The 16,684-nt window shown below is 40.0% G+C and overlaps 1 protein-coding gene across 5 annotated transcripts in view; it reads left to right on the forward strand.

The window, feature by feature from the left end:
* FGFR2 (fibroblast growth factor receptor 2) overlaps positions 1–16,684 on the forward strand; it is a 128,444-nt gene that overhangs the window by 96,293 nt on the left and 15,467 nt on the right. For 2 of the 5 annotated variants that reach the window (XM_040361957.1, XM_040361961.1), the window contains 6 exons: positions 5,264–5,469; positions 7,570–7,721; positions 8,693–8,814; positions 12,213–12,323; positions 14,328–14,518; positions 16,334–16,456. In XM_040361957.1, coding sequence (XP_040217891.1) covers positions 5,264–5,469; positions 7,570–7,721; positions 8,693–8,814; positions 12,213–12,323; positions 14,328–14,518; positions 16,334–16,456 — 905 coding nt within the window. Of the gene's footprint in view, positions 1–570; positions 716–5,263; positions 5,470–7,569; positions 7,722–8,692; positions 8,815–12,212; positions 12,324–14,327; positions 14,519–16,333; positions 16,457–16,684 lie in introns of all 5 variants that reach the window. The other 3 variants (XM_040361958.1, XM_040361960.1, XM_040361959.1) reach the window with 3 other exon arrangements.

Here is a 16,684-nt window from a genome sequence, read left to right on the forward strand (position 1 = left end):
TTAAAGTCCCCAACATTTATTACAGATAGCCATTGTGGAGGCTGCACAATGATTCTGGCTTCAGTAGGAAGTCAGAAATAACGTTTTTACCATATTGATTTGAAAATGTCTGTAAAATAGGCCGCAGGTATATAATGGCTTTCACCACTGCAGGAAAGGGATATGTGGTTATCGGCCATCTGCTAGGGACTGCCTATGGGTAAAGCCATATACTAATGTATGCCCCTTCTATTTTGTATGGTATACTCCCCCTTTATTATAATAGTATACCAGAAGGTGAAATCCTTTTTTGTGAGTCTTGTTTTTCCATGTAATTTGATTGCATGCATTCATGGTGATAAATCCTGGTGAAGGGTCATGTTCAATAATCTGCACCTTGCATTTCAAAATGTTTTTCTTGGTGAAGCTTTGGTATGTTGGGTCTTTTGGAAAAGGGCAAAGGAGATCTGCAGAGGTTTGTATGCCTCTGCAAGCATATGCCATCTCCTAAGCCTGCTCCACATGTATCCTTTTCTCATTGGGTGTTGCTTTTTCTCTTTTTTTTTCTTTTTTGCCTTTCCTCTCTTCCAGGCTGCCGGTGTTAACATTACAGATGAAGAGATAGAAGTCTTGTATGTCAAAAATGTTTCTTTTGAGGATGCTGGGGAATATACTTGTATAGCTGGAAATTCTATTGGGATTTCTCAACATTCTGCCTGGTTGACGGTTCTGCCAGGTATTATGCTACTGCCTTGGGTTTCCGTCTCTGTCTGTGGTATTGCAAGGTCAACTGTAAACACTGTGCTTCTATCTCATTGCCCCAAAGTCATTTGCAACCATCCTCTTCTGTGTATAGTTTTCATACCAATAAAAGTCAATATATGCACAAGTCCTCAAATTTGATTATTCAGCATATCTAATGCTTAGCTATATCCACATTTATAGAAGTTACATGGGACTTTTTAAATAATTTCCTAAATGGAACCTTAAATTAAACGACTTTATAGAAGAATGACATCAACTCTCCATCTTCCAGAATCATTTGTGTGCCTAGAACAGCATTTTTCAACCATTATTATAATAATAATTATACAGGATTTATATAGTGCCAACAGTTTCTGCGAGGACTTACTACAACTTGGGTGCAGACAGTACAGTTGCAATACAATTCAGTACAGGAGGAATCCGAGGGCCTTGCTCATTAGCTCTTACAATCTATGAGGGAGGGTCAAGTGATACAAAAGTTAACTGTGGGGAGTGAGCTGATGGGGAAAAAAAAAAAGTATGGTTGTTGGGTTTGGGCAGGATACCTAAACATTTCCCAAAAATTGTATAGAAACTGTCTTAGTTGCACAAAGCCATAGATTTTCATTGTGTACCATTACAACCTTGTAGCTGCCAGTGTCCTAACAACTAATGATGTCATTGGTTGATAAGGACATCAGGTGCCTGCATAGCATCCTTGTTTGCCCCCTTCCTTGCTCCTCTCCGTTAGCACTTGGGTCACATTAGCTGAGTGAGGGAGAGAAACTGAGGTAAAAGAGGAACACTAAGGCCCCGTATACACGTCCGAGGAACTCGACGTGCCAAACACATCAAGTTCCTCGTCGAGTTCAATGTTGAAGCCGCCGAGGATCTCGGCGGGCCAACTTTCCTCATTGAACAACGAGGAAATGGAGAACATGTTCTCTATTTGACCCGACGAGTTCCTCGCTGAACTCGCTGAAAAGTGTACACACGACCGAGTTTCTCGGCAGAATCCAGCTCCGATCGAGTTTCTGGCTGAATTCTGCCGAGAAACTCGGTCGTGTGTACGGGGCCTAAGGCCCCTTTTCACACAGACTTTATGATCAGGTCAACCGTCGGGCAGATTGCCTGCGTGAAAGGACCCTAATACTAGTCAGTACCAGTATGCAAAGCTGTATTTGATTGGAAGAATAAATCACCTCTGATGCGGAGTGTCCCAACTGTGTGAATATTGCTGCATTTATGTTAATCGATTTATTTATTTTTTACATTTTTTGCAATCGGGTTTCTACAATTTTTCTGAAATTTTAAAGGGTGCCTTGACTGAAAGGTTGAGAAACCCTGTCCCAGAAATTATACATGACTGTTAGAAACCATAAAAACAACCAAATCCCAAAGTTTAAAGGTAGAATTTATTCATAAATAGATTAAAAAGTTATTCCGTAGTAATCCATGTAATATTTTTTTTTATCTTCGTTTTTATGATATTTAAAAAGTCCCACATCTATTGGGTTTTAAAGTGTGTTTTTTTTATTTTTTTGTGGTATGCATAACACATTGTAAGATGAGAAATGATTGGCTGCTGGAGAATCATAACCCTTTTAACGTTTTGCTGCCCAGCGATCAGCATCACCTATCAAAATAAAAACAAAAAAGCTACATATCCCATAATCCTAGTGTCATCAGTGTTACATGTTTACCTTTGCATTTACTTTTATGGTTCCCAAATTGCATAGCATGTTTTTTGTGCAATCTGGGCAAGATGTTTTACATCCATTTTGATTTAACCCCTGATGCTCCAGGAAATAAAAACATGGCAAAGGGTTTAAATCATTAAGGAAAAAACATTACTCTCTCTATATATATAACTCTGTCTTTGGTGGTCTGTCCAATCTCTTTTGACTTTTCAATCAATCTTTTCTTTCTTTCTTTTTCTGCTGCTATAATAATTTGGGGGACAGACAGCTACTTACAGTAGAAAGGTAATACTGTCCCTCTTTTTTGAGGGTAGCCGGTACTCACTATTCAGCTATATTGGAGCCATGTTTGCTGTATGCATATGGGGGAGAGTTATGGCACGCTTGTGTATTGAGTGATATGTGTGCTTTCATGTTTTAAACCGTCCATCAAAAAATTCTTCTTCTTTGACAGATGAAGGGTGTCTGTTGATGTCTTTGATCTCTTGAAGATTTGGTCTTGATCTTGGAGTTTTTGGTGATTCTGTTCACCTTTGAATATTCCCAGTATTACTCTTTCCATAATAGAAAGTATGTTTAAAACCATTAGGGAAAGTGGGGCCTGCTCATTAGGCCTCCTAGATGCTGTTCCCTCTCTGGGTACAGAGATCTATTAGAATTCAGTAAGTGGTTCAGCTCTCTAGCATCCACCAAAAACGTAACGTGGTGGACTAGTGCTTTTAATTGTGTTTTTTAAATTTCATTTTAAACCTGAAAATAGGTTTTATACATTATCCTGTCAACCTAAATATAAAAGTATTTCTAGTTTTCACTTTACGCTATATATATTAGATCTGGATTAAACCTCACAACTATAGGACAATTGCTTGTTTAAAAAAGTGAAACATTTCATTTTTATTTGAGCTGGATTATAATTTTTTCTAACCATCACACCAGTTAGTGTGGGCGTCTTTCTTTACCTAAACTTTAGGCTGATGTCAAATCAGGTCAGCGTGGCTGAGTCACGACGGTGTGCTGCCCACTGTTGGGTATCCTCATCACCTGCCAGTACTAGCAATGCATGATTGCACTGTGTTCACATACAGCCATCGCTCAGTGTCTTGGTTCCAGGATGCAGAGGTCAGGTGTTCAAGCTGTGTGTGCGGAGCTATCGGTCCGCAAAGTCATTAACTGCAGGGAGCATACTGTTGAAAAAGGCTGCTAGATGGAAGTTCCTACAACAAGGTAAAAGGTCAAGGCTGTTGTCTTGTAGTTAGGCAAGGTCCACATACTTGTCATGCATGCACTCCTTTGGGTGGGTTTCCAAGATGTAGCAAGCCGTTAATTTATTTTACCGCAGAAGGGTTGGTGTAGAAAGAACCAATACAAATTTGCAATCTCTCAATACCAACTGCAAACTATTTATTTTATATTCGGACTTGTGACAACTTGCTGTTTCATAGTAAAAAAAAAAAAATGTTCTTTTTATCCAAAGTAACACATCATAATGTGTGTTTACAAACCAGCTCAAACCTGTTTTATGGTTTTAAATTCAGAGATTAAGATTATTGAGTTTACATATATCATTTTTAATACCCTATCACAGTATAAATCTACCTTGGTTTGCTAATGAACCAAGTATTAATCATGTATCCCTGCATCCTTAAAGTGTATGTAGAGACACAATTTTTCTTTAGTTTTGTATAGACAGCCGAAGGGTTAGAATGATTTTTATTGCTGCTTGTTTTTTAGCCTTGTTTTATATTGCTGCTTGTGTTCCCCTTGGGAAGAATCTTCCTCCCTATGAGGATAATGGAGAAATAAAAAGGTGAATATCCCCTTGCTCTGGAAATATCTCTTCTTGCTTGCTGCTTTGTCTCTAGGACAGAAAGTCTCCCTGACTGTGACCTATTGATAAGGAAAAAAAACTGACCAGACTATTAACCATTTTCTACTCTAATGCCTTGTACACACGACCGGTTTTCCCACCGGGAAAACTCATGTTTTCTTTTGGTGGAGAAAACCGGCCATGTGTATGCTCCCCAGCAATTTTCCCGAAAGAAAAACTGCAGGGGGGAATTTTTTTTTTAGAACTTGTTTTTTTTTAATCATCGTGAATCGCAGCGTTTTTTCCTCCAGTTTTCCCATGGGGAAACACTGCTCTGGAGCATACACACAGCCGGTTTTCCCGACCAAAGCTCTCAGGCAGTTTTCCTGTCGGAAAACTGACCAAGCCGGTTCTCGGTTTTCTCGTTGGGTTTTCCGGCAGTCTTTTGAACGCCGAGAAACTCGATCGTGTGTACAAGGCATAAAACTAAAAACACTTATGTCCATTCAGGACAGGTTTGAGGCAGCTTTTTTTTGTCCCAACTGTTTTGAACATCGCAAGAGTTGCTTCTATTTCCTTTTATGTATGAACATACAGATCTTTTTAATGGGAATAATATAACTTTGCTACCCATTATTTTGGTGGAATGGGTAGAAATTTATACTTTCTTTTAAAATACAGTGTCATAGTTGTTGTAAAACATAAAACAAATTGTGTAAGAATGTCAGGTTACATCATCTTGCAGGCAGTGATGGAAATACCAGACTAATCGTATGAAATTAGCAGATAAAAATATTATAGGATATCCATTCTCAAGGTTCATTATTCAAGCAGTGTATGTGATGTGGATTTAGTGGTAGACTGAAATCGCGCTGAGTGTGTGTGTGTGTGTGTGTGTGTGTGTGTGTGTGTGTGTATATATGTATATGTTTGTCAAATTTTGTGTGCTATAAGATTTTGAATTGTTCCTCTGACTCCTATACTTTTACCTTTTTAGCCACAGCTCACATTTTCCCCCCCACGTCATTTTCAGGTACAGAACCCCCTATGGAGGATACCTCACTGCCTTACTACATGGAAATAGCTATATATGTTGGTGGAGGTTTCCTTATTTTCTGTTTTATTGGAATTTGCATCATATTCCAAATTCGGCAGGGAGCTAAAAAGAAGAAATCGTTAATTGGGCCACCCGTTGTCCATAAGCTCAGCAAACGAATACCACTCCACCGCCAGGTAACAGAAAGTAGATAAAGAGTTCAAAAAACCTTTTTACTTGTTGTCTGTCAGCTGCCATGTGCCGATAGGTATTAGATGAGGGGGATGAAGTATAAAAACATCCTGTGCTATTGGATTAATGCTATGTACCAGTGATATGTATTGTTACATACTGTACAATTACTTCCGTTTCCTCCTGAGTATAGATCTTGGGTTTATATCCTCATAAGGATTTTTTAGAAGGTTCCTCTTGCTTTAGGAGGTTCATATAAAAGACAGTAGCCCAAGATAGTTTGGATATTTTTTTTTTAGCATCTATGGTGCACACCGTACTGGACAGGGTATTCCAGCTCCCAGGGCAAGGATCCAGCATTGCACCCCTTTCCCCACTATTAATACATGCCATAGAATGGGTGTACCTTTTTGTCCATTTTGTGCTCCTTTGCCTCACTGCACCCCAGGGCAAATTCCCCTCCTGCCCAACCCTTGTAACAGCACTGGGTGCTCACATCATGCAGTGTAGGTGTAGTATCTCTGCAGCGTTGGATAGATTTGTATGTATCTAGTGGTCAGGTGTTATATGTTTAAAGAAATAATAGAGAATTTTGTCATTGTGTCTGGTGATCAGTTGATGTAGGATGTGGAATCTTCCAAGTATGTAATTGCATCAACAGAATTTTTTGCTTTCTTTATCAAAAGTAATCAGGGGAACATTTGATTTAAGCAATCAGTCGTGCTTCTTGGAAACCAGTTCAGTTTCTAATATTGATGGTTGGAAGATGAGTTTTAATCTGTCTGTCTGCCATCAAGTTACATGGACTGTCCCAAAATACATAAAGATCTATATAGTTTTATCAGTATTAAAGTCATAGGTCTTAACTGGTTATACGCGGCCAGATGTCTCCAAGAACATGTAGCCGGAAGACATGAAGCCATGCCCTACAGTTCCGGGACCTCCCACTACACTTTAAAATACTGAAATATATTGCATAGATTTATCTCCATCCGGTAACTCTTCTCATTGAGATCAGGTAAACAGTTTGGAAAATCTTGGTGAGCTAATTGTTTCCAGTAAAAAGTGCTTACGATGATTACCCTTTGGGTAGGCTTCAAAAGCTTGATCCTCACCCAGGTGTCAGATCTGTAGGGGAAGGGCTGTTCGCTGACTCCCATAATCTACATTGACCAAAGCTAATACAATTTATTTTTGTTTATTTGGCTAAACGGCTAAGTGCTTTTGGAATATTCATTTGGTATTTTGGAAGATTAGAATTTGTAAGGTTTGGGAGTCCCCTTTCATAATTCATTGTCATTTTATAATGTTAATATGAAACGATGGAGTGTTTTATCCTACAATGTCTAATCCGTTTCCCTGGAATATTGGCATAAAGTTTCACTTCCACTACAATGCTGTCTAGTCTGCAACCTAAGTCATGCTTCACGTGTGTACCTGCATGGTTCTGTTTTGGCCTCATGTATCAGATTTAACTTTTCATTGTAATGCTGTTTTTCTTTTTAAAGGGCAGCAGTAACAGGTAATATGATTCTAACTTGAGATGCCTCATTACATTCACCCAGTTTATCCAGTGGGATAGTATATGCTGTAGCAGAGTTTTTTTTTTATGTAATTTAAAAAAAAAAATAGATACAAAATAATTATAGAACATAAAAAATGTAAATGCTTTACAACCTTTTTTAACAGAATATTACAAATAAAAATAAATTTATAAATACAATCAGAAATTTGCATGTAGTATTTTACTGTAGTCCTACTAATGAAAGCCAAGCTTTGATTGGCTGATATGTCTGTACCATTAAAGGGAACCCATAACCTGAATTGGGTGTTCAATAAGAGTCAGTTTAATGTCTAAAAATGGATGGCAAAATTTTAAGTTAATAAATTTTTTTTTATTTTAAAATACCCCTAGATTTTATATTTCCACTTTTTTATTAACTTATTATGACTGATAAAGAGCTGTCCTTTTTTTTTTTTTTTTTTTTTTTTTTACATTGCTTATCCAATGAGAGAACGTCAGTCTAGTTTGCACATGGGGAGCTGACTGTTGGGCTTTTCTTAATGCTTTTGCCAGTGGGCATCTATCACATCACCTTTTCCTCTTACAGGTGTCAGCCGATTCAAGTTCCTCTATGAACTCCACAACACCTTTGGTGAGGATTACTACACGCCTTCTGTCCAGTGCTGATACAGTCCTGTTGCCCAATGTATCAGAGTACGAACTTCCTCATGACCCCAAGTGGGAATTCTCGAGAGACAAGTATGTAATTGTACCACTTTCTTCCTATGTGTTCCAAAGCTGTAGGAATCCAATGCATTAGGTATATAATTGGGGCTTAACAGATCTGGATATCACGCCAAGTTTGTTCAGCCATTTGTTTTTGTTTTTTAGATATGCTTTTTACCTGTGATTCTAACTGAAGTGTAATCTTCAACTGAGCTACATGCCATATATCAAAGGCCTGCGCCCTGTGCGGATCACACTGCAGGCATGATGAGAGCTAAATACACACATTGGGGATTAACATATACAGGCCTGGCACATATAGATATTTTCATTCTGATAGACAGATAAAAAGATGTTGAGGTTAATTATTTTTGGTAATCAACTAATTTCAGTTCATGAAGCCAGTAACTAAACACACAACAGTCAAACTTCTGGTACGTTATGCTGGCTACAGGGCTAATGTGTATTTCAGATATGATGAATCGCATACTATACAGAAGCCACTTGCTCAGCCTTCATATATATATATACCAAGAAAGGCATACTATGCAAACAATACTTGAATGGCCTTCATGTATGTAAAAAAGATGTATTTTTATGAAAAAAGTACTACATTTAGAGTAAAGCTAGCCTAAAATATAGGTGGTTGCTATTACTGACCTACTTCTGAAAGTGTCATTTGCCTAGCTGTTATTTTGACCTGCTTGTTAGAAAGAATTCAAATTCACTAACCTAAAACAAGGATGCACAATAAGAAAGTCAAAAGGAAACAAATAATACACATTTTGTGTAGAAGATGCCATCAGCATCTGGAAAAATGTCAGTTGATCGGTGGCTGTGGGTGCACCAGACACCGGCAGTCCCTTCTGTCCATGCTTGTTTGTTATTGTACATATTTTCACATATCATCTATATTTTAATTAGCACATTAAAGACAGCAGCAGCCCCCTTTCCCATACAGCTGCTGTTCATTGCATGTTAATAATCTGTGTGTACTTCCGCAGGCTGACGCTGGGAAAACCTTTGGGTGAGGGTTGCTTTGGGCAAGTGGTCATGGCCGAGGCTGTAGGGATTGATAAAGACCGGCCTAAAGAGTCAGTGACTGTTGCTGTAAAGATGCTAAAAGGTAAGCAAGGAGGGGTTGTGGGTGTTTTCTCCCTTCTCTGTGGGGGGGGGGGGGGGGAGGGGGGTCACGGGGTCACATTCCTGACCTTGAAGTTAAATCAGAAGCTCTGACATTTTCGCTGCCCCTCTCTGTGATTTAAAGACTGCAGCTTTGGAAAGAAGTGTAATTTAGTGATTTGTGTCCTTTGAATTATGCAATCCTTTCGCCACCATCCCTATGTGTGATTGCTCTGTCTCCAGGGCTGTGTGACTGCCTTTTTCCATTAAATGCTGTCTGCTCTTGCGTTCCTCGCCATGAAGCCTTAAAATATCTACTAATCAGCAACATGCATTCTTGTCCAGCAGGGTACAGCCACTATTCTGTATATACAGTAAGTTGTATATACTGAAATCTGTGCTGTGCTTATATGCAATCATCGTGTCTAAAGCTATGCTGTTAATGAAACCATTCAAGACAAGTGTATAAAAACGTCATTTAACTCACATAATATGTTCTTTCAAAATTCACAAAATTATTTTGTAGCGTAATGAGGGTAATTACCTGAGGGTATATCTTTAATAAGTTGCCACACACCAGAAAGGAGAAATAATGTTTTCAGTGGAAATGTCTGCTCTGTATGCTAGTGAGTTTACAGAAGGGAGGGAGTTTGGGTTGGGGTCACTAGTGTGATTATGTTCCTTTAAAAATCAAAAGCACTGCAGAGTCTTTTTAAAAGAAAATTATATTTACCCATTATCACTTCCATCACAAATCCAAAAATTACTTCTTGTCAGGATATGGGGCAGAGCCAAGAAAATCCTTTTATGGTATGGGCCAACGCTGCATCCAGAACTGCTGGTTTATAGCACAGATCTAGCCTAACCATTTATTCCATGCTAAATGTTAAAGTAACCTGCTGGAGCAGTGGCAAAGAGTCTGTAGAATAGCAGGCTCAAAAATGAAAACACCCCGCGCCCCCCCCCCCCCCCTTGTGCCATGCAGACAAAAGTTCAGGCATGTGTAGATCACATAGCTATTGCAAACCTTTTGACTGTTCAATGTGCTATAGTGATAGGACAAGTCCACTTTTGTAAAATGTGCTCTAGTCCCTAGCTTCTAAACCTAATGTTATCTAGAAAGCCCCCACCCAGCTGAAAACTGTGGCCCTCGCTGTTGGCTACGCCTGCACAACGAGAGTGCTAAACTTGACTATACACTAATATATTTATTTCTTTCAGCCTGCTGGTTGAACTAAAAAAAAAAGCAAATTCCTAGCCGACTGATCTCTTCACAGTGACGAAATGCTGAGCTCTGCAGATCATGCTGTTGTTTTTTTGTTTTTTTTTCATAAACTTTACTGAGATGTCAAACAGACACTTTGTAAAGTTCAATTGCCGGCCACGCAGTCCAAGGCAGTGGCTTGCCTTGTACTAGACTGCGCAAAAAAAAAAAGAACGGCATGCAGTACTTTTTCCTCGGCGCAACATGCCCAAACATGACCAAAGCACAGCTGTGTGAACTGGGCACATAGGAGACAACGCATTTTGCCTAGTCCATGCAGTAGGACTGAGCTGCAATAGCTGTCCAACACAGTCCCACTGCAGCTAGTGTAAACCAGCCCTGACAACCGCTCACATCAGCAGTCAGAAAACCTGATCAGTGCCCACACCTGCTTAGCATTGGTGGCAGGCATTGTTCAGCCGACAATTTTTGACCCTACTCCAAGAAGTCGTTTAAAGCGGGGGTTCACCCAAAAAATTTTTTTTAACATTACATTCAGCTGAGTTGTCCTAATGACAATCGGCTGTCCCCCCCCCCCCCCCCCGTACATACCGTATTTTCACCGCCGCTTCCGGGTATGTCTTCTGCGGGACTGGGCGTTCCTATCTGATTGACAGGCTTCCGACCGTCGCATACAGCGCGTCACGAGTTGCCGAAAGAAGCCGAACGTCGGTGCGGCTCTATACGGCGCCTGCGCACCGACGTTCGGCTTCTGTCGGCAACTCGTGACGCGCAGTATGCGATGGTCGGAAGCCTGTCAATCAGATTGGAACGCCCAGTCCCGCAGAAGATATACCTGGAAGCGGCGGTGAAAATACAGTATGTACGGGGAAAAAAAAAAAAACACAGCCGATTGTCATTAGGACAACTCGGCTGAATATAATGTTAAAAATTTATTTTTTGGGTGAACCTCCGCTTTAAGTAATCAACTTTTGTCAAGCCAGCATGGCCACCCACTGTTATTACAGTGCATGGCTGAGGTGATTGTATCTGTATCAGTGCACTTGCAACTAAAACAGTTGAGTACTGCCTATACTCAATGCATGGGTGCATAGCCAGCTTTAGACTTGAATGGGGTTGTAGACATGCAGTTAGAGTGTGATCCCTGGCTACAGGGACTCATTGCACAGATATGGCCAGCACTGAAAATTTCCACCCGGGGTGTATACAACAGAGGAGGCTGTGGCTGTTAAGGTAAGTTATCAGCTGGTTAGGGAGGGGTAAGTTCTACGTTTAGGTTAGGAATACTACAGAGGGGCACTAGTTCACTTTTTATGAAGGACCTGATAACGCTACAAAACTGTGAGCTTTAAACTTTTTTTTTTTTCATTGAGGTATGTTGCGTAAAACAAACCCTTTTGGTGTCCTAAGGGAAATAATGGCGGCTAAAGTCTGCTTTCTTTTTTAACTTGCTGATTGGACAGTTAGGGAGCAGCAGTCTATTGATGAAGTCATCCCTTTGCTCACTCTGCTGTGTTTTCCTGGCAGCATGTACACTACATCAGAGCCCGATTGTCTTCTATTGCTACCCTTCCCTCACCCAGTCTGATGCCTTTTCTGTTTGGGATTACAAGTGGCTCAAGACAGATTCATGTTCAAATGCTTGGTGTATAAACAAATACATTTAAAGATTTATTGTAAAAACAAAACTGGTTTAAATGCTGCTTTTTAATACATTTTATGTAGCTATTTTTATTTTAACACCATGGTATAGGGTGCAGGCATATTTGTTATTTATTACAAGCATTTATATAGTGCCAACAATTTGCGCAGAGCTTTACATGTATTGTATATTCACCTCAATCTCTGCCCGTTGGGAGCTTGCAATCTAAGGTCCCTACCTCACATGCAAACACATACTAAGACCTATTTAGACAGGGGCCAATTAACTTACCAGCACCTCCTCGGCATGTAGGAGGAAATCTGAGTACCTGGAGTCAGTCAACGCATACAAACACAAGGAGAACATGCAGGTGGTGTGGTTGGGAAATGAACCGCTGATCCTAGTCCTGCAAGGTAGAAGCGCTAACTATCAAGCCACTGTGCCATTATGCCAGTGAAAGGGCAGAACTTGCTTTTTTAGTGAAATCTTAGACTGTAGTTTTTATATGGTTAAAATTTGGATTATTTCCACACAGATGATGCTACTGAGAAAGACCTGTCTGATCTGGTCTCAGAGATGGAGATGATGAAGATGATTGGAAAGCATAAGAATATTATCAATCTGTTGGGTGCATGCACACAAGGAGGTGAGTCCCACAGCAAGGTGCTACTCAGCAATTCTTTAATTGCGTCTTCGCTAATGAAAGGACCACTACAACTCATTAGGAGGGAGAGTGTCAGGCAGCCCTGTAATGACCAACATTCCCACCCTGCAGCTGACACAAGAATACTTTCCTCCACTCTAACCTCTTAAGACTGACTTCTGTGACCTCTGGACTTTACCTCTGTCCTGTTATTAACATGCCGATTCAATTGGTGAGCTTACTGACCGTCTGTGTCGTTTTTAATTAGTGAGTTTAGCGACTGTCTATGCCATGTTAATTATTGAGTGTAACCACGGTCTATGGTTTAAACAATGTAATAAAGGCCTTTTAGTAACCTCCCTAGTATTTTAGTAACTTACACTCAACTTAAATTACTGTTAAAGGTTCAGTAACCTTTGAAAGTCTTTGCTTACGTTTTTTCGGTACAGGGAATATTCAGACTCAAGACTGTTTTGCAGACTTTCTACTGTTATTTTGCTACATTTTTTTTTATTATTTTTATTTAGAATGCCTTCGCCACAGAATTATCACTTCCTGCCCTCGTGATATAGCACATAATGTATGTTGTGATCTTTTGCATGCAAAGACATGCTGGTAGGTAAATTGGATCTCGCCCAAATTGGCCCAGTATATATGTATATATGTGTGTATGACTGTGTGTCCCTAGCGTGTCATGATCCTACGGGGTAAAAATGACCGCACCAGCTAAGCAGATTCTGGCTGGAAAAAGCGCCCAGAGGCGATTCAGTTCGCATGCGTTGCGCTATACAAGTCATTCATTCATTCATTCAACAAAACACAGGGCCTTATTTACTAAAGTAACCTATGTTTAGATATCTAGTGTGATGCAACAGGAGCTCTATTTTTAAAATCCCACCATACCCGATTGGCTGTTTATATGAACTTAACTGTTTTTCACCTTAGTTCACATGTTGCTAAACTAAAGTGGATGTACATTTACATGTACATTTACATGCTGCGTTTAGCAGTGTTTTTTCGCGTTTGCATTTTTTTTTATTATTATTATTATTATTTTGTTAAAATTAAAAAGTCTGTAAATTGCTTAATGCAAGTTCCTGCGTTTAGCAGCGTTTACAGGCGTTTGGCGCTTCAAATGCCTTTGAACATCCATCCTGAATGCATTTTTTTTTTTTTTGCTTTCCAAAATATGCGTCTAATCTCAATTACCTAGAAACGACTATAAACAACCTTGTGTACATGTACTGATAAGATAACAGAGGAGAGTTCAGGTGCAGCTGGAAAAAAAAGCCAAACTGCTCCTAAACGTCCTTTTTACCAGCAGCAGTGTACATGAGGCCTTATGCCGTGTACACACGACCGTTTTTCATAACAAGAATTTTTTTTTTTTTTTTTTAAATTGGTCATGAAAAACGATCGTGTGTAGGCTCCAGAGCATTTCTCGTTTTTCACGTTGTCGTTTTTCTCGTCTTGAAAAACGGTCGTGTGTAGGCTTAGACGGGGGGGGGGGAACGTTCATTGCTCAGAAGCAAGTTATGAGAAGGGAAATTTGCATAATCCAAAGGGTGGCTCCATTTGAATGGAACTACCCCTTTTATAGTGCCATTGTACGTCGCCACGCTTTGCTCGAGCATTTTTAATCACGATCGTGTGTATGCAAGGCAGGCTGGAGAGGAATCGCGTCTAGAAAAACTTTGTTTTTTTTCCATGACATGAATAACGGTTGTGTGTACGCGGCATTAGGATTGAGAGAGAGCGAGATCTCATGGCTAGATGTAGTTCTGCTCCCCATCTCGCCACCCTGCTTATGTACAATGTCTCCTAGCGGGAGATCACCACGCTCCAGGCATGCGGGACTGGGGTGGGGATGATGAGGATTACAAATTGTTATGCAACGGTGAACTTAACCTTTAAGTTACACTTTAAACCAATGCCATTTACATATAAACCTGAAAATGTTCAAGATGCAGTATGTGACTGATTTTAACAGTTGTATTTTGTTTGTAGGTACCTTATATGTAATTGTAGAGTATGCTGCTAAAGGGAACCTTCGTGAGTACCTGCGGGCCCGGCGCCCTGTTGAAATGGATTACTCCTATGACATTAATAGGGTGCCTGGAGAACAAATGACTTTTAAAGACTTGATATCGTGCACTTACCAGCTGGCCAGAGGCATGGAGTACTTGGCATCACAGAAGGTAAAATAAGAATAGTGAATTGTATTGGGCGTTCTTTGTTTCACGCCCCTTACCTCTGTAATATAAAGGACTTTTAGTAGAGTATAGTTATTACTTTAATAATAAGCAATTGGAGCTATTCATTCAGTAAATTGTATACCTTTGTAATATGCCTAAAGCATAATTCCATCATTCAGAAAAAAATATATATGAAAGCAGGGCAACAAAATTATCAAATTTCTAATTAGTATTTTTTACTTTTTTGCCCGCTAATATACTACAGGGTTTTAAAGTATGCCTTACTAGTGGATATTGTTTTCATTTTGCTTCTTACTGTGAAGGATCTGTAGAGTTGCATAAAGGCCTTCTGTGTTCTGGGCTACTACCATCGGCTCTGCCTGCAATACCTCATTGCAGTGTTTTCTTTAGTTAAATAGTGTACCGTTATAAAATAGAAAGCGTTTGCTAGGTATGTGTGTTGTTTTTCAGCAGACCCTACAAAGTGTGTTCTTTGGCCATTTCTCTGAAACGTGTGTAAACATTTAACGAGCAATCCCATACCTTTTTTTATTTAAAGCACACAAAGTACTGGTATTGTGCTAAATGTTTAAACCTTGTTCTTGACAAATGTGCCTCCAACCGTACCGCCAGCAATACACAACCATAGGAATTTAATATTTAAAAAAAAAAGTCCACTGTTCTTTGTTTCAACATTACACTGTTGAAGCTAGAGTTAGTGATTGTAAACCCTTACACACCACTTTTACCTACAGTTAAGCCTATAATAAGGCTTATCTGTAGGTACCATGAATATCTCCTAAACTTGCACCATTTAGGAGATATTTACAGTATCGGCATGTGCTGACGTCATCGGATCATGCACACTGAAGAAACGGCTCGCTCGTGTCGCTTCTTCAGCTGCTCTGCCATTACCACCGGCTCCCACATGCATGTGCGGGAGTGACATCATCGTAGCTCCAACCAATCACAGCGCCAGAGCCTGCGATACCTGGGGGAAAAAAACTCCAGGAGATATATCGCAGGCCACAGCAGTGTACGGGGAACGCTGTGGGGGCTTCGATCTAAGGTAAGTATTTCATAATGAGCTAGTACTCGGCTCTGCCAATAGAGTGCACTTCAGTGTGACGGCAGCAAGTAGTATTTTATGGCACAAACCCATCACAGAGCATAACCTGTGTATGGATAAAGGACTAAAAGGTCTGCGACTTTAAGGATGCATTCACTGGGGAGTTTAGCACACACTGCTAATTCCAGAGGCAAGAATCTGCAAATTCCTGCTTTTGGAATCACAGGTGTGTTTGAAGAGCTGCAGCTGCTCAGCCCATATGAAACAATGACAGGCTCTTGGCTGCTGCAGCTATCCATCACAGTTTGCAGCTGTTCTTACAGCCAGTGTTCATCTGCAGCACACGGACTGCATCCAGCTGCGATCATCTTTCTCCAACTGTAGGTATTCCCTAGCTGTCAGCCTGTCATTGTTTTGTATAGGCAGCCACAGCTCTTCACACACATATGTGATGCCAAATGCAGGAATTCGCAGATTCACGTAGCTGAAATTCATATTATGTGCCAAGCACCCATGTGAATGCACCCTAAGGCTGAATTCACACCTATGCATTTTTGGTGCTTTTTGCATTAGATTGTGTGCCATAGGAAACAATGTAAAATGTTCTGTAGTGCAAATCTGCAAAATGCAATAAAACTGCATAGGTGTGAATCCAGGCTAATTGGGCATTAAGCGTTAGAATTATTTTTGTTAATACGTTTTACATGGTTGACTTTAAGCACTAATGCAGTTGTGGTTCTGTATTGTAGTGTATACATCGGGACCTTGCAGCCAGGAACGTGCTGGTCACAGAGAACAATGTTATGAAGATTGCAGACTTTGGTCTGGCACGGGACGTCAACAATATTGATTATTATAAGAAAACAACAAATGTGAGTATGGGGAAGAATTTGTAAATCGTTTTTCTGAATGTGGATGCACTTTATGTTCGAATTTTTTTTAGCACTCCTCTAACAAATTTTGCAGATACAAGTCATAAAATGTGACCTTGGTAGTATTTAAAAAAAAAAAAAAGCCTACCTGTAGGGAATAAAGACTTACTGCTTAAAGGGTCCCCATTACTCTAGCAGTGAGGCTTGTGAAATTTTTTCAGAAACTGA

This window comes from Rana temporaria, chromosome 8 (genome assembly GCF_905171775.1).
Source record: "Rana temporaria chromosome 8, aRanTem1.1, whole genome shotgun sequence".
Classification (NCBI taxonomy): domain Eukaryota; kingdom Metazoa; phylum Chordata; class Amphibia; order Anura; family Ranidae; genus Rana; species Rana temporaria.